At 41.9% G+C, this 24210-nt stretch overlaps 1 protein-coding gene across 2 annotated transcripts in view; it reads right to left on the bottom strand.

Moving 5' to 3' along the window:
- Nucleotides 1–789: 789 nt before the first annotated feature.
- Nucleotides 790–24210, bottom strand: part of LOC118361396 (kinase non-catalytic C-lobe domain-containing protein 1-like) — an 89858-nt gene continuing 66437 nt past the window's right edge. Inside the window, exons 25-31 of one of the 2 annotated variants that reach the window (XM_052477883.1) lie at nt 20947–21029; nt 20598–20751; nt 17982–18104; nt 9336–9395; nt 6944–7101; nt 4114–4324; nt 790–1391 (exon numbers count right to left, since the gene is read on the bottom strand). In XM_052477883.1, coding sequence (XP_052333843.1) covers nt 1380–1391; nt 4114–4324; nt 6944–7101; nt 9336–9395; nt 17982–18104; nt 20598–20751; nt 20947–21029 — 801 coding nt within the window. In that variant the 3' untranslated portion in view covers nt 790–1379. Of the gene's footprint in view, nt 4325–6943; nt 7102–9335; nt 9396–17981; nt 18105–20597; nt 20752–20946; nt 21030–24210 lie in introns of both variants that reach the window. The other variant, XM_052477877.1, reaches the window with a different exon arrangement.

Here is a 24210-nt window from a genome sequence, read left to right as displayed (position 1 = left end):
ATTTCCAGGCAATGACTGTCTGTAGCCTCTATTTACCTCTGATTTAGGATTGGAAGGGAATACTATTTTATTGTAGTTGACCGTCCTGATATAATAATCAACATTGCCAAGCTTGTATAACCCCATCGTATGGAGTCTGATCATCTGCATGATGCCTTTCTAAATGTCAGCCCTTTCCCCGACATTAAAATCAAATGTAAAATAAAGGCAAGTACCACACCTCTCTGATACCCCGGTGAGCACTGGCGCCACTGGCCCAACAACCAGCATTTGGCGCAGTGGGTTGAAACATAACAAATCAAAGGTATTACAGTAGCAACACCATTGTTTGCCAGTTGAAATGTAAATCGTGGAGCGCAAGCTGTAAATAAGTCTGAGAAACGGCTATAATTGCCACATGTTTGGTTATGCATACTACTGAGTAAAGCATCCCCAAATAGGCCTATCCAAAATGGCATGTTCTGGAGAAAAAAAAAATCAAGAAAGGGGACGTTGAAGAAAGTTGGTCAACCCAAATGACACAACCAGGCCAATGTTGCCGGGCGTCCTTTCTCTGTACGTGAAACCTTTCAAGTGTTTCAGCCTGTTCAGATGGAATTCCCGCAGCAGCTGTCGGACAATAACCCTAAAAGGATCGCTTAGCTATGACAATGCAGATAAGGATATATTGAACGTCTCCTCTGTCGATGATCTGACTGTTCCTGTGAATGCTTGGGTTCTCAGCCTCCCAATTACGGCCCTATATTTATAATGCTGTATTTCTATAAATGCATACAACAACATAAGAGCAACACTTCCACAATACATCATTTTAATAGATTGAGTTTGCAACACATTTTGAGCATGGTAGGCCACATCCTTGTCCTTGGTTGATTATTGATATAACATCGTGAAAACAAATTTACGTCAGAAAATATATGAACATATGTGGAAAAATACAACAAATAGCCATAATCATACGAACATATTTAACATTGACATCTTATTAAGTTACATTGATTGCCATTAAAATGATGTATTTAACCTATATGGTAATTAGGTAAGTGCAGTAGTTACAAATGCACAATGACAAGGATTTAAAAAAATTAAAGTAATCTTTGATGTTTCAGACAATTAATTTCAATTTGTTTACAAATCACACAAACGTCATCTTTACAAGCGTGCCTATTCAGCAGTTTGTAGCTTATACTGTAGTTTCATTCCAACATGAACACAGTTCGTTTTTAGAAAAACTATAGCAACTATTCAGGCATTTGTATTCATTTAGTCCAGGGATGGACAACTTTGATGGGGGTGGGGGCCACAAATAATCTGAACTCGTGGCTTGAGCACCAACATCCATACCCACTCATGTAGTCAGAGCTGTCTTTAGCCGTCTTCTACACGTTTTGCTATAGGGTGGAGAGAAATGTTTGCAGTTCTTAATATATTTGAGTTAGAGTGAATACAAAAATCAATAGCTGGCCACTTAACTAATTTACCAATCACATTTTTGGGGGGCTGACATGGGTTAATTGAGTGACTGTCAGTGACTGAGAAAAACTGCTGATGCACAACCAATTTTTGAATTTGAACTTATCTATTCTACTATTCTAACTCTCAACAGTAAGCAGAGACCCCGACTGAGTTCCAATATAGTATTCCAGGGTTTTTCTTGTTTTTTAAAATTATTTTCTACATTGTAGAATAATAGTGAAGACATAAAAACTATGAAAGATCACATATGGAATCATGTAGTAACCAAAAAAGTATTAAGCAAATCAAAATATAAGACTTTTCAAAGTAGCCAACCTTTGCCTTGATATCAGCTTTGCACATTATTGGCATTCTCTCAAGAAGCTTCATGAGGTAGTCACCTGGAATGCATTCCAATTAACAAGGTGTGCCTTGTTAAAAGGCAATTTGTGGAATTTCTTTCCTTCTTAATGCGTTTGAACCAATCAGTTGTGTTGTGACAAGGTACGGGTGGTATATAGAAGATAGGCCTATTTGGTAACAGCTCAAATAAGCAAAGAGAAACGGCAGTCCGTCATTGCTTAAAGACATGAAGATCAGTCAATCAGGAAAATTTCAACAACTTTTAAAGTTTATTCAAGTGCAGTCACAAAAACCATCAAACACTATGAGGAAACTAGCTCTCATGAGGAACGCCACAGGAAAGGAAGACCCAGAGTTACCTCTGCTGCAGACGATGAGTTACCAGTCACAGAAATTGCAGCCCAAATAAATGCTTCACAGAGTTCAAGTAACAGACACATCTCAACATCAACTGTTCAGAGGAGACTGTGTGAATCAGGCCTTCATGGTTGAATTGCTGCAAAGACACCAATACTAAAGGACACCAATGAGAAGAAGAGACTTGCTTGGGCCAAGAAACACGAGCAATGGACATTAGACCGGTGGAAATCTGTTGTTTGGTCAGATGAGTCCAAATTTTATATTTTTGGTTCCAACCTCTGTGTCTTTGTGGGATGCAGAGTAGGTGAACGGACAATCTCTGCATGTGTGGTTCCTACCGTGAAGCATGGAAGAGGAGGTGTGATGGTGACACTGTTAGTGATTTATTTAGAATTCAAGGCACACTTAACCAGCATGGCTACCACAGCATTCTGCAGCGATATGCCATCCAATCTGGTATGTGCTTAGTGGGACTTTCATTTGTTTTTCAACAGGACAATGACCCAAAACACACCTCCAGGCTGTGTAAGTGCTATTTGACCAAGAAGGAGAGTGATGGAGTGCTGCGTCAGATAACCTGGCCTCCACAATCACCCAAACTCAACCCAATTGAGATGGTTTGGGTTGAGTTGGACTGCAGAGTGAAGGAAAAGCAGTCAACAAGAGCTCAGCATATGTGGGAACTCCTTCAAGACTGTTGGAAAAGAGTTCCAGGTAAAGCTGTCATCAAGGCAAAGGGTGGCTTCTTTGAAGAATCTAAAATCTAAAATATATTTTGATGTGTTTAACACTTTTTTGGTTACTGCTTGATTCTATGTGTTATTTCATAGTTTTGATGTCTTCACTGTTATTCTACAATGTAGATAATAGTAAAAATAAAGAAAAACCCTTGAATGAGTTGGTGTGTCCAAATGATTGACTGGTACTGTATATATACTTAGAAATTGATCCCGAAACTACAAAAGGGGTGCGGCACGCGACCCGCCAGTTAGCCCATCCCTGAATTAGCCGTAATAGCATATTATCATGAGTTTGATCCATTTTTAATATCTTGAAATACTGTAATTATCATGTCAAGTAGCTATTGGCAATGCCAATAAATGGTCATTTAGACCATTTAGATGGTGCTCCGGAGAGTTGAAAATGGTAATCACCTATCTGTGGTTATATCAAAATATCTCACTTTTCAAATCTAATTGAGCTATAATACACGACGCTCAGTGAATTAAAGACATGTCATCTCATTATGAAACATTATCATTATTATGATGTCTTAGAGACTAGCAATCAAAATGGTGTACATGAGAGAGAAATGTGATCCATATGCCTCCACCAGTGCTAGATAAAGATGTGAAATATTCAAAATCATTCAGTCTGTTGTTGACATTTTTCACAAGTAAAAAAGCACATCTGTTCTTCCCCTAGAAAAAGTCCATTACTGTTTTCTCCTCTTCTCACTCTAATAACAAAAGAAACAATTATATTTTTCAGATGACTTTGTACTCTACTTTGGAGATAATCAAGGAGTTAGAGGTGTGCAGTGCGTTGTCAGGCTATGGGGTGCAATGTGGGGGATTGAGCTGGACTGCTCACTGTATAAAATCAGAGTGAAGTCAAAATGAACCACCTTGGATGCCTTCATGTGGCTCTGTCATTGTGTTCAAATAAGACCGTCCTCATGATGTCTAATCAAAGTTATTACCAATAAATAGAGACACCCACCCAGTCTCTGCTACCAAGGTAACTCAGTGGGGTATGGGGGTGTTTGGGGTCTGTTGACTAGTTGTCTGACCAGGGCCCAATTTCATAAAGCATTATGAGTACTGATCTAGGACCAGGTCCCCTTTGTCCATATCATCGTATTCATTATGATCTAAAAGGCCAATCTGATCCTAGATCAGGCAAGGCTGTAGCTCATTGGAAGGTGGCCTTCACCCTCTTTAGTGTGTCCTGGATCCTGCGGGTGTGTCGCTCAGTGAGGGTGTGGTGAAAGTTGGCGTCGTTGTCTGCAGCCAGCAGGGGGATGTCACAGCCACTGAAGTGGGCGATGCGTAGTCTTAGGTAGGCCTGCAGCTCCAGGTCAGGAGTGAAGGAGTACACTGTCTCCTGGAACGCATGCACCTGACTCACCACCTTCGCTATGGTCCTGGCGAGTGAGGAAGGAGAGAGCAGGAGAGAGATAAAGATATAAGGGGGGGGCAGATAGAGCGGTAAAGAAGGGAGACAAGAAAGTACATAAAATTAGGACAAAAGCAGAGATTGAAGTTGCAGCCACCATGGTGGTGGAGGACAAGACAGAGAGAGTGAAAATGAGAAATAGGAGTTTGCTATTGTTAATCTGCGGCAGGAACATACTCATAATTTGGCACCACGTTACTAAACACTTGCATCATATACAGTACAATAAGTGACCTGATTTCCATAATAGTGGGGGAACCTAGGGTCTGTCATAACCAGCTGTGACGCTGCCTCTCACCGTGACCCTTTATGACCCCCAGCATCTGTCAACATCAATGCATCTCAGAACACCTGGCGTGCCACATCTCCACACCATCTGGCTGTGTGCTAGCTTTGGTAGAGGAACCCAAATCCTACACGACTGCCATGGAATGAGCAGCTGTGTCATTACAGTCCACCACAACTTTCTATGAACCCAGCATCTGGCTGCCATATTTGAGTGGGTAGAAGGACACATGGAATCTCATTTGGTGGCAACTTGGCCCACTTCATTACATCAAGGGAGAAAGTTAATATCAAGTTTACAACATTAAAGAATGAGTGTCAGGTTGATATCCATGTCATTGCAAAAGGCGACCAGAGTAGATTCATTAAATCTCAATTGCAGATAAGTGCAAATGAATGCTATAGGCCAGTAGTTGGATGAGTGTATAAGCCTAGTGTAGGCTATAAGATTTTCCAGACCCAAATCACACTGCATCTCAGAGTAGGAGTGCTGATCTAGGATCAGGTTCTCTCTGTCCATATAATTGACTTTGGTTAATTGAAAAGAGCTATATACACTTCATGACCAAAAGTATGTGGACACTTGCTCGTTCAACATCTCATTGCAAAATCATGGGCATTAATATGGAGTTGGTCCCCCCTTTGCTGCTATATCAGCCTCCACTCTTCTGGGTAGGCTTTCTACTAGATGTTGGAGCATTTCTGTGGGGACTTGCTTCCATTCAGCCACAAGAGCATTAGGGCTCCCGAGTGACGCAGCGGTCTAAGGCACTGCGTCTCAGTGCTAGAGGCGTCACTACAGACCCTGGTTTGATTCCAGGCTGTATCACAACCAGCTGCAAAATTGGCACAGTGTCATTGTAAATAAGGGACGGCAGGTAGCCTAGTGGTTAGAGTGTTAGACTAGTAACCGAAAGGTTGCAAGATCAAATCCCCGAGCTGACAAGGTAAAAATCTGCTGTTCTGCCCCTGAACAACGCATCTAACCCACTGTTCCTAGGCTGTCATTGAAAATAAAATAACAATTCTTAACTGACTTGCCTAGTTAAATTAAATAAAAAAATACGAATTTGTTCTTAACTGACTTACCTAGATAAATAAAAGTGAGGTTGGGCACTGATTGGGCGATAAGGGCTGGCTCGCAGTCGGTGTTCCAATTCATCCCAACAGTGTTCAATGGGGTTGAGGTCAGGGCTCTGTGTAGGCCAGTTAAGTTCTTCCACACTGATCTTGACAAACCATTTCTGTATGTATCTTGCTTTGTGCACTGCTGAAACAGGAAAGGGCCATAACCAAACTGTTGCCACAAATTTGGAAGCTCAGAATTGTCTAGAATTGCTGTAGAGTTAAGATTGTCCTTTACTGGAACTCAGGGGCCAAGCCCAAATCATGAAAAACACCCCCAGACCAATTTTTCCTCCTCCACCGAACTTTAGAGTTGGCACTATGCATTGTGGCAGCGAACATTCTCTTGACATCCGCCAAACCCAGATTTGTCCGGTGGACTGCCAGATGGTGAAGCGTGATTCACCACTCCAGAGAACGTGTTCCCACCGCTCCAGAGTCCAATGGCGGCGAGCTTTACACCACTCCAGCCGAAGTCTTGTGTGTGGCTCCTCGGCCACGGAAAACCACTTCATGAAGCATCCGACGAACAATTCTTGTGCTGACGTTGCTTCCAGAGGCAGTTTGGAATTCGGTAGTGAGTGTTGCAACCGAGGACAGACTATTTTTACTCTCTACGCGCTTCAACACTCGGTGGTCCCGTTCTGTACGCGTGTGTAGCCTACCACTTCGCGGCTGAGCCATTGTTGCTCCTATACGTTTCCACTTACAGTTGACCCGGGACAGTCAGTACAGAAATCTTACGAACTGACTGACTTGTTGGAAAGGTGGCATCCTATGACGGTGCCACATTGAAAGTCACTGAGCTCATCACTAAGGCCATTCTACTGCCAATGTTTGTCATAGGGTGTGGCTGAAATAGCCAAATCCACTAATTTGAAGGGTTGTCCACATACTTTTGTATATATAGTGTAAGTGACATTTTTTTATATTAGTCATTATGATCTAAAAGGCTACATTTATCCTAGATTACCACTCCTACTCTGAGATGGTTTGTGAATACAGGCTCAGGAATTTATGTGCTGGTTTCCGCGGACTCTGAATAAGCCTAGTCCTGGACTTAAACCACGTACAATTCTCCACTCAAATTCTCCATAGAATATCCCTTTGACTCCAGGACTAGAATTAATCTCTTTACAGACAACTGGCCCTGAGATGTTGCATTACGCTCATTCACCTAAGTTTTGGCCACTTATAGGCACCGCTGGTCAGAGTGAAGGCTCCTATCTCCAGCTGCTGGATGTGCATGGCCAGGATGTGGGCAGCAGGGAGGGTGGGTCTCCTCCTCACATGATCTCCTCCCATCAGACACAGGTTATCACTCTTCAGAAAGACCTGACAAAGAGGGAGGGAGAGGTGAGAGATTAAAAAAAGAGGGATAGAAAGAGAAAGTGGGGGAGAGATAGAGAGATGTCTTACTCTTCCCTTGATTTATAACATCTTGAAAGTTTCTTCAAAAAACAAGCTATGAAGTTTGGCAAATTACTTTTCCTCATCTTTGCAAGGTCGGCATGTGTGTTCTTTGAGAATATTTTGCATCAAGTTTGGTTCTACAGTTGAAGTCGGAAGTTTACATACACCTTAGCCAAATACATTTAAACTCAGTTTTTCAAAATTCCTGACATTTAATCCGAGTAGAAATGCCCTGTTCTAGGTCAGTTAGGATCACCTCTTTATTTTAAGAATGTGAATTGTCAGAATTATAGTAGAGAGAATTACTTATTTTATTTCATTCATCACATTCCCAGTGGGTCAGAAGTTTACATACACTCAATTAGTATCTGGTAGCATTGCCTTTAAATTGTTAAATTTCAGTCAAATGTTTCAGGTAGCCTTCCACAAGCTTCCCACAATAAGTTGGGTAGATTTTGGCCCATTCCTCCTGACAGAGATGGTGTAACTGAGTCAGGTTTGTAGGCCTCCTTGCTCGCACATGCTTTTTCAGTTCTGCCCACACATTTTCTATAGGATTGAGGTCAGGATTTTGTGATGGCCACTCCAATATCTTGAATTTGTTGTCCTTAAGCCATTTTGCCACAACTTTGGAAGTATGCTTGGGGTCATTGTCTATTTGGAAGACCCTTTTGCGACCAAGCTTTAACATCCTGACTGATGTCTTCAGATGTTGCTTCAATATATCCACATAATTGATCTTCCTCATGATGCCATCTATTTTGTGAAGTGCACCAGTCCCTCCTGCAACAAAGCACCCCCACAACATGATGCTGCCACCCCGTGCTTCACGGTTGGGATGGTGTTCTTCGGCTCGCAAGCCTCTCCCTTTTTCCTCCAAACATAACGATGGTCATTATGGCCAAACAGCTCTATTGTTGTTTCATCAGACCATAGGACATTTCTCTAAAAAGTACGATCTTTGTCCCCATGTGCAGTTGCAAACCGTAGTCTGGCTTTTTTATGGCGGTTTTGGAGCAGTGGCTTCTTCCTTGCTGAGTAGCCTTTCAGGTTATGTTGATATATTACTCATTTCACTGTGGATATAGATACTTTTGTACCTGTTTCCTCCAGCATCTTCACAAGGTCCTTTGCTGTTGTTCTGGGACTGATTTGCACTTTTCACACCAAAGTATGTCTCTACGAGACAGAACGTATCTCCTTTCTGTGTGGTATGACGGCTGCGTGGTCCCATGGTGTTTATTCTTGCGTACTATTGTTTGTACAGATGAACGTGGTACCTTCAGGCGTTTGGAAATTGCTCCCAATGACGAACTAGACTTGTGGAGGTCGACAATTTATTTTTCTGAGGTCTTGGCTGATTTCTTTTGATTTTCCCATGATGTCAAGCAAAGAGGCCCAGTTTGAAGGTTGGTAGGCCTTGAAATACATCCACAGGTACACCTCCAATTGACTGAAACAATGTCAAATATGCTCTCAGATTCTTCTAAAGCAATGACATTTTCTGGAATTTTCCAAGCTGTTTAAAGGCACAGTCAACTTAGTGTATGTAAACTTCTGACCCACTCTAATTGTGATACAGTGAGATATAAGTGAAATAATCCATCGGTAAACAATTGTTGGAAAAATGACTTGTGTCATGCACAAAGTAGATGTCCTAACTGACTTGCCAAAACTATAGTTTGTTAATTAACAAGACATTTGTGGAGTGGTTGAAAATCGAGTTTTAATGACTCCAACCTCAGTGTGTGTAAACTTCTGACTTCAACTATATATAGCCTCCAGCTGTTCTCAAAAGAGAATACGGTGTGTTGCCTGGCAGCATAATTTAAAATAGCATATAACAAAATGCTGGCCAGCTGTGAGTGTGTCACAGAATTTCACACACAGATGTGCTGCTTGAAGGTGTTTTTCTTTTGGCATATTTTCCTGAAGCCCCACACGTGTCTCTGGTACAGAAGGCACTCGCACTCGCACTCACTCACTCACTCGCACACACACACACACACACACACACACACACACACACACACACACACACACACACACACACACACACACACACACACACACACACACACACACACACACACACACACACACACACACACACACACACACACACACACACGCACACGCACACACACACGCCCTACCTGCACGGCTCGCAGCTCCTCTAGGACCTCACACACCTTGGTAGACAGATGTTTCCAAGCCTATCAGCAAGAGAGGAGGTGTTTAATTTAGCAAGAACCACTACATCTGTCTCACGCTTACGGAAGCTTTACTCCCGTTAAGAGTTTTTTTGTAGCAATTTGGTCCAACTTTCACAAGCATGTGGTACATTTTCACAGCTCTTAGTACACAACTCAAAACAGATAATCAAAAATGCAGATGTTTCAAAACTCTAAGCACATTTTTAACCCTTGTGTGGTGTTCATGTTTTTGTTATTCATGCAATGTTTGCGGGTCTGATGGACCCACAACATTATTGGGTTTTTAAAACAATACAGCCATAACAATGTATGTAAAAATACCAAACATATTTTTGCGTGGATTCCGCGAGTGCTAGCTGGCTGTACTACAGACACCTGTCGTCATCCTGGGAAAGACTCATTGTTATCTTTTCGTAAAACAACTGGATGCAGTAAAGAGCCAAACTGGATACTAAAGGAGATCCTGAGGGAAATCGACGAGTACCAACAGCTTTAGGCTGTGGAGGAACAACATATTTCATCATGGAAAGATCCGACTACCTCACAAAATAACTTTAAACCAACAAAAAAAAGAAAAACAAACTAATCTACAGACACGGACGATTTACTTACCGTTGAAGTAGAGGCTAGTGCTCTGGCTGGAATACATGCAACACTAGAAAAGTTGTGTGAGGAGGTAGCAGGGCTGAGGGGGAGTTTGGAGTTTAGCCAGAGTGAAATTCTCACGCTCCAAGGAGAGAACAAGGCACTCACAGCCAAGGTTAAAAAACACGATTCCAACATGGATTGTCTACTCGGGGGAAAACAGGGTGATGAAGGAGTTGCTGCTAAACATAGAAAGTCGTAGCATGGGTGAAAATCTATTTTTTTCTAGGATTCCTGAAGACGCGTCCAATAATCCAGAGGGCGCGATCAGAGAATTTATGCCATCTGCCTTGAAACCTCCTATAGAGACTGTAAACAAGGTGGCTTTCCACCGAGTACACAGACTTAGAGCCCAGAGCGACAAGACCAAGGGTCCCCAACTGATCATCACAAAATTTGAACACTACCAACAAAAGTAGCTGATCAAAAGCAGGGTAACAGAGATAAAAGGGACCAAATTCGGTCTCAATGACCAATTTCCAAGGGAGATAAACAAACGTTGTAAGAGACTGTATCCGGTACAGAGGCAACAGAGGGAGAGGGGTAAGCGTGCCTTTCTCATTGTGGACAAATTCTTTATAGATGGACAGCTATTCCGAGACAGCTCCATAACACCATGGCTGTACTAAATTCTACAGGGACTTCAGGTTAAGAAAGTATGGGAACTGTAAAAATATCTGAACACTATGAAGTGGATATGAACACACACATACTCAATTACATGCTCGCTTACACATGGATTTATACATACACACACACCTAATCTCGCTCTATTCTCTCATTCTCTCTCCCTCTCTTCTCTTCCTCTATTGTCGAGAAATTTTTTATAATTTTATATGTTTCTTGTTTGTCTATATTTTTTATGCATTTGTCTACAAGTTTATATATGTTTACAACAAGCAAGGGGAAGATATCAGAATAGGGGCATTGGAAAATAATAACATATTGTACGGAATACATTTGTACTGTGGTAAAGCCGTCTCTAAAGTAATGCAAGGCCTCTTTCATGATCATGTGAAACATCAATTGCTATGGAAATGCTGGGATGTGATTTTTCAATAATGTAATTATGGTGCAACCTTGACGGTGATACGATATGGATACAATTATCATCATGAATATTTAGCCTATACGCACTACATGTTACACACATAGACACTCAACCATGCAAATTGGCAGAGTTATTATTTATTTGGACAGCACACATTACTCTTATACAGACATCGTACAAACTCTCACTAAATCACATCCAGTATCATAGACATCAACCTAATCAGATTTCCTACACACATAATACCTTGTCTCAATTTGCTAACATCTGTGGCACTGGCTCACAGGCAAACAGGCAAGGGAATAAAACAAATATTGCTAGACCCTATTTGTTGAATTCTAAATGACCGTCATACTACCTCTGATGGCAGTAACTTTACAAGCACTAATTATGGTCAATTTAGGCTGAGAATAGTATCTAGTTAAGGCAAGGGGTGAAATAAGTATAGCCAGTTATAATTGTAACGGATTAGAAGGTTATAACAAAAGACGATCAGTCTTTACGTGGCTAAAAGAAAAGGAATATAACATACACTTGTATACAGGAAACTCACTCTACATCCTTAGATGAAGTTGTGTGGAAAAAGGAATGGGGTGGTGAAATAATTTTCTATCATGGACAAAGGAACTCAAAAGGTATGATGATATTAATTAACAAAAATGTCGATCTGAATGTGCAAATAGTCAGGAATGATTCGCAAGGAAGGTGGATCTTTTTGAATATGAAAGTGGACGGAAGAGAGATTAGGCTCATTAATCTATATGGTCCAAATCAGGATGAACCACACTTCTTTAAAAATATATACACCAATTTATTAAACTTACAGGCAACAAATGATCAAATCATTATGGTAGGAGACTATAACACAGTGTTAGGTACCTCAATGGACCGTAAAGGTAATCACTCTACAAACTATCATCACTGCGCCCTTAAGGAAATCACAAATATTATGGACACATTAGAAATAGTGGATATTTGGAGACTAAAAAACCCCAACCTAGTGAGATATAAAATGGAGGAGACTTAATCAAGCTAGTCGTCTTGACTACATTCTTGTCTCTTTCATCAAAGGTTTAAAACGTTTTAATAGGAGACAGAATGCGATCGGATCATCATCTAATTGGCATTCACATAACTCTTATAGAATTTCCACATGGACTGGGATATTGGAAATTTAATCGAAGTTTAGTGGAGAACAACTTATTTTTAACAAAGACAAAATCAATTATAACTGAATTTTTCCAGTATAATATACAGTTGAAGTCAGAAGTTTACATACGACTTAGCCAAATACATTTAAACAAAATTTTCACAATTCTTGACATTTAATCCTAGTAAAAATTCCATGTCTTAGGTCAGTTCGGATCACCACTTTATTTTAAGAATGTGAAATATCAGAATAATAGTAAAGAGAATTGATTTCAGCTTTTATTTCTTTCATCACATTCCCAGTGGGTCAGAAGTTTACCTACACTCAATTAGTATTTGGTAGCATTGCCTTTAAATTGTTTAACTTGGGTAAAACGTTTCAGGTAGCCTTCCACACGCTGGTGTAACCGAGTCAGGTTTGTAGGCCTCCTTGCTCGCACATGCTTTTTCAGTTCTGCCCACACATTTTCTATAGGATTGAGGTCAGGGCTTTGTAATGGCCACTCCAATACCTTGACATTGTTGTCCTTAAGCCATTTTGCTACAACTTTGGAAATATGCTTGGGGTCATTGTCAATTTGGAAGACCCATTTGCGACCAAGCTTTAACTTCCTGACTGAATGTGAATGAATGTCTTGAAATGTTGCTTAAATATATCCACATTTTCCATCCTCATGCTGCCATCTATTTTGTGAAGTGCACCAGTCCCTCCTCGAGCAAAGCACCCCCACAACATGATGCTGCCACCCCCGTGCTTCCCGGTTGGAATGGTGTTCTCCGGCTTGCAAGCATCACCCTTTTTCCTCCAAACATAACGATGGTCATTATAGCCAAAAAGTTATATTTTTGTTTTGTCAGACCAGAGGACATTTCTCCAAAAAGTATAATCTTTGTCCCCATGTGCAGTTGCAAACCGTAGTCTGGCTTTTTTTATGGTGGTTTTGGAGCAGTGGCTTCTTTCTTGCTGAGTAGCCTTTCAGGTTATGTTGATATAGGACTCAATTTACTGTGGATATAGAGACTTTTGTTTCGTCCAGCATCTTCACAAGGTCCTTTGTTGTTGTTCTGGGATTGATTTGCACTTTTCACACCAAAATATGTTAATCTCTAGGAGACAGAATGCATACCCTTTCTTAGCGGTATGACGGCTGCGTGGTCCCATGGTGTTTATACTTGCGTACTATTGTTTGTACAGATGAACGTGGTACATTCAGGTGTTTGGAAATTGATCCCAATGATGAACCAAAATTGTGGAGGTTGACAATTTTTCTGAGGTCTTGGCTGATTTCTTTTGATTTCCCCATGATGTCAAGCAAAGAGGCACTGAGTGAAGGGATTCACAGTTTTCTTCCTCCTCTTCCTCTGAAGAGGTGAAACAAGGATCGGACCAATACGCAGCGTGGTAAGTGTCCATGGTTTTAATAGGAAAACTCAAACATGAACACAACTACAAAACAAGGAACATGAAAACCCGAAACAGTCCCGTGTCGCACAAACACTGACACAGGAAACAATCACCAACAAAATACCCAAAAGAATATGGCTGCCTAAATATGGTTCGTATTCAGAGACAAGAATAAACACCTGCCTCTGATTGAGAACCAATCTAGGCAACCATAGACTTACCTAGACACCTAAACTGAACACAACCCCACAAATCTACAAAAACCCCTAGACAAGCCAAAACACATAAATCACCCATATCACACCCTGGCCTAACCAAAATAATAAAGAAAACTAAGATAACTAAGGCCAGGGCGTGACAGGTAGGCCTTGAAATACATCCACAGGTACACCTCCAATTGACTCCAATTCTGTCAATTAGCCTCTCAGAAGCTTCTAAAGCCATGACATAATTTTCTGGAATTTTCCAAGCTGTTTAAAGGCAGAGTCAACTTAGTGTATGTAAACTTCGGACCCACTGGAATTGTGATACAGTGAATTAAGGCAAATAATCTGTCTGTAAACAATTGTTGAAAAAATTACCTGTGTCATGCACAAAGTAGATGTCCTAACCGACTTGCCAAAACTATAGTTTGTTCAAAAAAATATTTGTGGAGTTGTTGAAAAACTAGTTTTAGTGACTCCAACCTAAGTGTATGTAAACCACCGCAGTCAGAGGCTGGCACTAAGACAGCATTGAATGAGCTGTATCCGCCGTAAGCAAACAAGAAAATGCTCACCCAGAGGCGGTGCTCCAAGAAGCCAGAGACTTTAATGAGGGAAACTTCAATTCGTTGTACCACATTTCTATCAGCAAGTTAAATGTGCAACCAGAGGGAAAAAAAACCTCTGGACCAGCTTTACTCCACATACAGAGATGCATACAAAGCTCTCCCTCGCACTCCATTTAGCAAATCGGACCATAATTCTATCCTCCTGATTCCTGCTAACAAGCAAAAATTAAAGCAGGAAGCACCAGTGACTAGATCAATAAAAAGTGGTCAGATGAAGCAGATGCTAAGCTACAGGACTGTTTTGCTAGCACAGACATGAAATATGTTCCGGGATTCCTCCGATGGCATTGAGGAGCACACCACATCAGTCATTGGCTTCATCAATAAGTGCATCGATGACGTCCCCCCCACAGTGACCGCATGTACATACCCCAACCAGAAGCCATGTATTACAGGCAACATCTGCACTGAGCAAAAGGCTAGAGCTGCCGCTTTCAAGGAGCGGGACTCGAACCCGGAAGCTTATAAGAAATCCCGCTATGCCCTCCGACGACCATCAAATAGGCAAAGCATCAATACAGGACTACCACCAAATGGTACTACACCGGCTCTGATGCTCATCGGATGTGGCAGTGCTTGCAAACCATTACAGACTACAAAGGGAAGCACAGCCGAGAGCTGCCCATTGACACAAGCCTACCAGATGAGCTAAACTACTTCTATGCTCGCTTCGAGGCAAATAACACTGAAACATGCATGAGAGCACCAGCTGTTCCAGAAGACTGTGTGATCACGCTCACCGATGGCCGATGTGAGTAAGACGATTAAATAGGTCAACATTCACAAGGCCGCAGGGCCAGACTGATTACCAGGATGTGTACTATGAACATGCGTTGACCAACTGGCAAGTGTCTTCACTGACATTTTCAACCTCTCCCTGTCCGAGTCTGTAATACCAACATGTTTTAAGCAGACCCCCATAGTGCCTGTGCCCAAGAACACTAAGGTAACCTGCCTAAATGACTACCGACGCATAGCACTCATGTCTGTCGCCATGAAGTGCTTTGAAAGGCTGGTCATGGCTCACATCAACACCATTATCCCAGAAACCCTAGACCACTCCAATTTGCATACCGCCCCAACAGATCCACAGATGATGCTCTCTCTATTGCACTCCACACTGCCCTTTCCCACCTGGACAAAAGGAACACCTATTTGAGAATGCTATTCATTGACTACAGCTCAGCGTTCAACACTATAGTGCCCTCAAAGCTCATCAATAAGCTAAGGACGCTGGGACTAAACATCTCCCTCTGCAACTGGATCCTGGATTTCCTGACGGGCCGCCCCCAGGTGGTAAGGGTAGGTAACAACACATCCGCCACACTCATCCTCAACACAGGGCCCCCTCAGGGGTGCATGCTCAGTACCCTCCTGGACTCCCTGTTCACTCATTACTGCACGGCCAGGCATGATTCCAATACCATCATTAAGTTTCCCAATGACAAAACAGTGGAAGACCTGATCACCGACAACGACGAGACTTCCTATAGGGAGGAGGTCAGAGACCTGGCCGTGTGGTGCCAAGACAACAACCTCTTCCTCAACGTGATCAAGACAAAAGAGATGATTGTGGACTACAGGAAAAAGAGGACCAAGCACGCCCCCATTCTCATCAACAGGGCTGCGGAGGAGCAGGTTGAGAGCTTCAAGTTCCTTGGTGTCCACAGCACCAACAAACTAACATGGTCCAAGCACACCAAGATATTTGTGAAGTGGGCACGACAAAGCCTATTCCCCCTCAGGAGACTGAAAAGATTTGCCATGGGTCCTCAGATCCTCAAAAGGTTCTACAGCTGCACCATCGAGAGCATCCTGACGGGTTGCATCACTGTCTGGTATTGCAACTGCTCAGCCTCTGACCGCAAGGCACTACAGAGGTTGTGCGACTGGCCCAGTGCATCACTGGGGCCAAGCTTCCTGCCATCCAGGACTTCTATGCCAGGCGGTATCAGAGGAAGGCCCTAAAAATGGTCAAAGACTCCAGCCACCCGAGTCATAGAGTGTTCTCTCTGCTATCGCATGGCAAGCGGTACCAGAGCACCAAGTCTATGTCCAAGAGGCTTCTAAACAGCTTCTACCCCCAAGCCATAAGACTCCTGTACACCTAATCAAAGTAGTCATAGTCACTTTAAAAACTCTACCTACATGTACATATTACCTCAACAAACCAGTGCCCCCACACATTGACTCTGTACCGCTACCCCACTGTATATAGTCTCGCTATTGTTATTTTACTATCGCTCTTTAATAATTTTTTACTTTTATTTCTTATTCTTATCTGTATTTTTTAAAACTGCATTGTTGGTTAGGGCCTAATAAGTAAGCATTTCACCTTACTTGTATTCGGCGCATGTGACTAATAAAATTGTATTTAATATTGCCTCATGTGAAAACAGTGTAATATACTGTAATTTACAGTACTGTAGCATACTACATTCAAGGGGCAATTTTGAAACACGTATCTTACATTTTTTGCTATTGATTTAACTGGTTGTTAAAATTACTAAATTGAGAAGATATAATTTAAGTTGTGTTTTGGTGATTAAACCAATCTACTCATTATATTTCACAATGAACGCACAATGAATAGTTTTTAATGTAAGACTGGCATACTCCTTTAAAAGACCTTTGCTTGAAAAACGAGAAAATAGCAGCAATATTACTGTTTGTCCATTTTGAGACGCCGTAGCCAGTATATACTAATCTCAAGAAATAGATGACTCAATATATCTGTCATTAATTTGGACATTTTTGCAGAAGAGATCTTCGTCTCACAATTTTACTAAGATGTTTGGTGCAGTCTCTCATTGAATTAAAACAAATAATTTATTGAAGAATCCCTACTGTTGACCAATCTCTGACAAAGGGGCATAGACTTCGGCTCCAAACCTCTTGTGCCCGAACAGCCCAAAAACCCTTCACCGAAGTCCAAAAATAACAGAAATGTCACAATGTCACATAACATCACATAACATGTCACATAAACGAGCTATACCAAACTGTTTTGACTGAGAAGTATGCGAACGCCTTAACAAGTGTTACCAGTTTGGAGGTTTGTACTAATAGTTTAGAAAATTCACCACATACTTGTGAAAATAGTACCAAATATAAAAATATAAAATATAAAAAATATTATATAAAAAAAACTAAGTTCAGTAATGACAAGAACAGGGAGAGTATTATTAGAACATGGACAAACAACAAGAACACATCATTTCAGTTGTTACACTTTATGACAGTTCATAAGGTAAAGCACCCATTTTAGGTGCTGTTATGTCCTCCCCGACATTTGATTTGAACACAAATTCTGATGTTCATCTAACTCAGAAAGGAATCAAATATCCACTGGTTCCCATAACAGCACCAAAAGACATTTCACTTAAGGGCCTAAGAGTATGTTATTTATTTCATGGGTGCTCCCTACATGACTCTGGTCAAAAGTAGTATACTACAGTATATAGGAAATAGGGTGCCATTTCAGATGCAGGCATGCAGACTTACGGGTAATTGCCTGACAAAAACATTCTCCAGACCTCCAAGGACCTGCATGGCCGTGGCGAAGTCTCTCGATTCATAGCAGTGTTTGGCAATTAACAGAAACTTAGTGAGCAAAGCCACTTGTATCTGCAGCAAGAAAAGAAGAGGAGAGATTCTATGGTCAAGCATTCACACAAATCCTTGTAGAAATCAATTAAAACATCATAGAAGTGCATCTGATGGCTATCACGTAATTCGATTTAATGGACAATGACTGACATTGAAAATAAATGTAAATGAGTGTTTTCAAATCAAATCCAATTTTATTAGTCACATGGGCCGAATACGACCTTACAGTGAAATGCTTACTTACGAGCCCCTAAACAACAATGCAGTTTTAAAAAATACAGACAAGAATAAAAGATAACAAGTAACTAAAAAACAGCAGTAAAACAACAATAGCGAGACTATATACAGGGGGGGGTATCGGCCAGTTGAGGTAGTATGTAAATGTAGGTAGGGTTATTGAAGTGGGGGAGGCAATGCAAATAGTCTGGGTAGCCATTTGATTAGATGTTCAGGAGGCTTTATGGCTTGGGGGTAGAAGCTGTTGAGAAGCCTCTTGGACCTAGACTTGGTGCTCCGGTACCACTTGCAGTGCAATAGCAGAGAGAAAAGTATATGGCAAGGGTGGCTGAAGTCTTTGACAATTTTTAGGGCCTTCCTCTGATACCGCCTGGCATAGAGGTCCTGGATGGCAGGAAGCTTGGCCCCAGTGATGTACTGGGCCGTTCGCACAACCTACTGTAGCACCTTGCGGTCGGAGGCCAAGCAGTTGCCATACCAGGCAGAAATGCTCTCGATGGTGCAGCTGTAGAACCTTTTGAAGATCTGAGGGCCCATGGCAAATCTTTTCAGTCTCCTGAGGGGGAAAAGGTTTTGTCATGCCCTCTTCATGACTGTCTTGGTGTGCTTGGACCATGTTAGTTTGTTGGTGATGTGGACACCAAGGAACTTGAAGCTCCCAACTTGCTCCACTGCAGCCCTGTCGATGAGAATGGGGACGTGCTCTGTCCTCTTTTTTCCTGTAGTCCACAATCATCTCCTTTGTCTTGATCACGTTGAGGGAGAGGTTGTTGTCCTGGAACCACTCCGCCAGGTGTCTGACCTCCTCCCTATAGGCTGTCTCGTCGTTGTCGTTGATCAAGCCTACCACTGTTGTGTCATTGGCAAACTTAATGATGGTGTTGGAGCTGTGCCTGGCTGTGCAGTAATGAGTGAACAGGGAGTACAGGAGGGTACTGAGCATGCACCCCTGAGGGGGCCCTGTGTTGAGGATCAGCATGGCGGATGTGTTGTTACCTACCCTTACCACCTGGGGGCGGCCCGTCAGGAATCCAGGATCCAGATGCAGAGGCAGGTGTTTAGTCCCAGGGTCCTTAGCTTATTGATGAACTTTGAGGGCACTATGGTGTTGAACGCTGAGCTGTAGTCAATGAATAGCATTCTCACATAGGTGTTCCTTTTGTCCAGGTGGGAAAGGGCAGTGTGGAGTGCAATAGAGAGAGCATCATCTGTGGATCTGTTGGGGCGGTATGCAATTGGAGTGGGATAATGTTCTTGATGTTAGCCATGACCAGTCTTTCAAAGCACTTCATGGCTACAGACGGTAATCCGTCTGGCCCTGCGGCCTTGTGAATGTTGACCTATTTAAAGGTCTTACTCACATCGGCTGCGGCGAGAAAGATCACAGTCTTCTGAAACAGCTGGTGCTCTCATGCATGTTTCAGTGATATTTGCCTTAAAGCGAGCATAGAAGTAGTTTAGCTCGTCTGGTAGGCTCGTGTCACTGGGCAGCTCTCGGCTGTGCTTCCCTTTGTAGTCTGTAATGGTTTGCAAGCCCTGCCATATCCAACGAGCACCAGAACCGGTGTATTACGATTCGATCTTAGACAGGTATTTATGCTTTGCCTGTTTGATGATTCACAAACAAGGACATTTCTAAGTGACCCCAAACTTTTGAACGGAAGTGTACATACAGTCACTATGGGGACGACATCATCGATGCACTTATTGATTGAGCCAATTAATGATGTGGTGTACTCCTCAATGCCATCGGAGGAATCCCGGAACATATTCCATGTCTGTGCTAGAAAAACAGTCCTGTAGCTTAGCATCTGCTTCATTTGACCACTTTTTTTATTGATCTAGTCACTGGTGCTTCCTGCTTTAATTTTTCCTTGTGAGCAGGAATCAGGAGGATAGAATTATGGTCAGATTTGCCAAATGGAGGGCGAGGGAGAGCTTTGTATGCGTCTCTGTGTGTGGAGTAAAGGTGGTCCAGAGTTTTTTTCCTCTGGTTGCACATTTAACATGTTGATAGAAATGTGGTAAAACGATTTAAGTTTCCCTGCATTAAAATCCCCGGCTAGTAGGTTTGCCGCCTCTGGGTGAGCGTTTTCTTGTTTGCTTATGGCGGAATACAGCTCATTCAATGCTGTCTTAGTGCCAGCCTCTGACTGTCGTGTGTGTGTGTGTGTGTGTGTGTGTGTGTGTGTTGAATAAATGACATACATATAGATATAGAGATCAAACAGTAATGTCCAACAGAGTTGTATCCCCATTACTAGCAGATCTCACCTTTATCGAATCACAGATGACAATTTCAGCAGAAACCCAGTTGGAGACACTGTCAGCATATCTCAGTAGCTGTTGGAGGTAGCTGTCCTGTGGCATCTCCTCATTAACAAATAAACTGCTGCCCTCTACTGGAGTTATAGAGTGTGACACATGTCTGTGGGATAAGAGAGAGACAATCAGACTCGAGATTGGGCTGTGAATGAACGGTTGATTTTATGTCAGAGATTGTCAAGGATGCAATGGCTGACTGTCACATACGTCTCATAATCTAGCAAGTGATGCTTGTTTCAGATTATGCATTCTGGTATATGTCACTGAAATATTTAAACCAAAGGGAATATTTACTCACTTGGTGACACTTAAAGCTTTGTCCCCGACTCCTTGAGCTCTAGAGTTGAGGAAATTATTGGGGTGACAGCCATGAAACATTTCCTGCATTTAAAAAAAGAACAAGAGCTTATGTTTCACATTTATATATACAGTTGAAGTCAGAAGTTTACATACACTTAAATTGGAGTCATTAAAACTAGTTTTTCAACCACTCCACAAATGTATTGTTAACAAACTATAGTTTTTGACAAGTTGGTTAGGACATCTACTTTGTGCATGACACAAGTAATTTTTACAATTGTTTATAGACATATTATTTCACTTATAATTAACTGTATCACAATTCCAGTGGGTCAGAAGTTTACATACACTAAGTTGACTGTGCCTTTAAACAGCTTGGAAAATTCCAGAAAATTATGTCATGGCTTTAGAAGCTTCTGATAGGCTAGTTGACATCACTTGAGTCAATTGGAGGTGTACCTGTGGATGTATTTCAAGGCCTACCTTCAAACTCAGTGCCTCTTTGCTTGACATCATGGGAAAATCCAAAGAAATCAGAATATTTTATTTTGTTTTTTTAGACCTCCACAAGTCTGGTTCATCCTTGGGAGCAATTTCCAAACACCTGAAGGTACCACGTTCATCTGTACAAACAATAGTACGCAAGTATAAACACCATGGGACCACACAGAGTTCATACCGCTCAGGAAGGAGACGCGTTATGTCTCCTAAACTGCCCTCCCAAGCAAAAAGGCAGTAACTGCTCATGGATTGGAACTGAGAAAAATGTCTTCAAAGTTGTTTAATTGTCCAGCCAAATGAATTCTAGGGAGATTATTGGAGATGTACTGATCTGTTGCCTTACTATAATAACATTTCATTTATTCATGTTGACCCTGACATGAACTTTGACCCTTAAACGGCAGTTACTACCTTCTTCCTTAGCACGATGTTATATATTTTCCTGCAATTTTCATTTGTTAGTTTACTATACTTCTCATTTATGCTATTAATACAAGAGCAGTGTATTTAATGACAGTGTAACAGAGTTGAAACTGCATCCTTTGTGTGTCTCCACTAAGATACCAGTTGCATTTACATAGAGATGGAGGTTCTGCGTCAGTCACATTACATACTGTGTGTGACAAGTAGCCCATGTCTTGTTATAAGAATAAATGTGAAAAGCAGCACTGAAATGGTTTGAATTACATGAAATGATTACCTGTCTTGTAATATATAATGATGGAACATAATAGAAGTATGACGTGGGGTAATACAAAATATAAAAAATGACCATGAGATTGCTAATAAACATTTTTAAAACATATTTACATGTTCATATTCATAAGGGTACCAAAATGACATTCGGCTAAAATTGATAAAATGCTGAGTAGTTACATTTCATTTTTGAGTAAAACTTCTTCAGTGCTCTTCCATATCACTCCTCATCCTGAGCAAAGTTGTTCACAGCCAAGGCATTCCAGAACTGCCTTCGATTTGCAGGCATCAGAGGACACAGCTTGGTGATGATGTCCATCTTCTTGGACTCTTCTATCCTTCTATCATGTGTAAGTACTGTCGAGGGTGTCTCTAGAGTGACTTTCTTCATGATAAAGTCGAGCTCTGTGAAGTCCTTTTCTTCATGAAGACTTTTTAGAAGTGGCTCCTGGATCCACGCCTCAACTGGATCTCAGCCATCTCTGCCAGCTTTGGTGCTGCTGCCTTCTTCAGCTTGACGATGGAATGGCCAGCTTTCCATGCCAGGATGTTTTCCTTTTTCATCTCGACCACCTCCACCTTGCCTGCATTGGAAGTGGCGACCACATGGAGGAAGTCGTACACCACACCTCCAGGTGTCGAGCTTTCATTTCCTGTTCCACGCCATGGTGGAAACTGTCTGCACTCATGAAGGTGTGTCCTGGCTCAAAGAACTTGAGGGTGATGGCCTCCATCAAAGTTGAGTCAGCATTGACAACACTCACCAGTGATGTTAGGAGGCACCAGTTTTTGTTTTGAGAAGTGCAGTTATCCACCCACTGCATGCTTGACATCTCCATCCCTCTCCAGTGCTGTTACACAAGATGAAGTAATCTCCTCTGCCTTCCGACACGCTGTTCCTTCACGCCATACCACTGAGATAGTTTTCTTCTTCATTTGAGACTTCTTTCCAGTGGTGGTGAATGTCTCGCCATAGGCAACGATTCCTCTTGTGAACACTGCTGTTTTCACACCTTTCATGCGAGGGAGACTTTTTGCATATCAACGCTCCTCACAGACCAGTCCTCAGGCCAATCTTTCTGTGCATCAGCCTGGTAATGGCTTCTGCTCTGCCCTGCAGACTTCTTATGTTCCTCATATTTCCTACATTGCATGCAGTCAGGGTTGGGGATGGTGAATTCGGTTGCTGCATGGCTGTTGTCTTGGCAGGCTTGGGTTTCCATGGCCTCATTCTCCCTGTGCTCCATCTTCAGATGATGACCCTACACCAAACAGAGCTTGCACTCCTCCTCTCCAAGCTTCACAAAGCTGATGTTCGTAACCACAGCTGGCATCTTTGTACTTCTCCTTGTAGCCATTATGCATGAACCGAATATTGACGTCACTAGGGGGGTAGATTTGTTGATTTTATCTTGTGCAAACATTATCATAATAATTTTCACTGTCAGAACTCAGTTCATCTATTCATTTCATAACTGCTCCCAAAAAGGCTCTTAAATTTACAAATACAAAACAATTACATGGATGGACATGAACAGGAATAAAACCTAGCATTGACGTGGGTGTACTGTCCTAATACACCCTCACGTGGCAACTTTGATCCACATGGATACTAATCATCTAGACCACATGGATTGGTGGAAGTCATGCAAAACTGTTTATTCTGCATTCATGTCATGATGGCCCTGAAGCAGACACATTGAGCACACATTTGGCATGTCAAAGCTTGTACTAATGACATATGCCACCAACAAAGGTGGTGGATACAATTTGGTATTTCAACTTTCAGTCGGGACAGTCACGCAATACTGGAATATAAAAAAGAACCAGAAACCCTGAACATGTGAGTAGATATAGAATGAATGAGCTAGCAATGCGGTGTGTGCGCTCATCCGGAAAACGAGTGTGCGTGGCATTTGACAATTCAATATGGGGTGCATGTCCAACTGACCGTCAGCTGCTAAGAAGTCATGTGTGTGGTGTAACGTTATAGATTCAAATAACCCATGGAATGTCAGAATACAACTAGGGACTTTATTAATTTGTCTCTTATGGGACCATGTAC

The sequence above is a fragment of the Oncorhynchus keta genome, chromosome 2 (genome assembly GCF_023373465.1).
Source record: "Oncorhynchus keta strain PuntledgeMale-10-30-2019 chromosome 2, Oket_V2, whole genome shotgun sequence".
In the NCBI taxonomy this organism is placed as follows: domain Eukaryota; kingdom Metazoa; phylum Chordata; class Actinopteri; order Salmoniformes; family Salmonidae; genus Oncorhynchus; species Oncorhynchus keta.
This window is presented reverse-complemented; position numbering and strand designations above follow the sequence as displayed.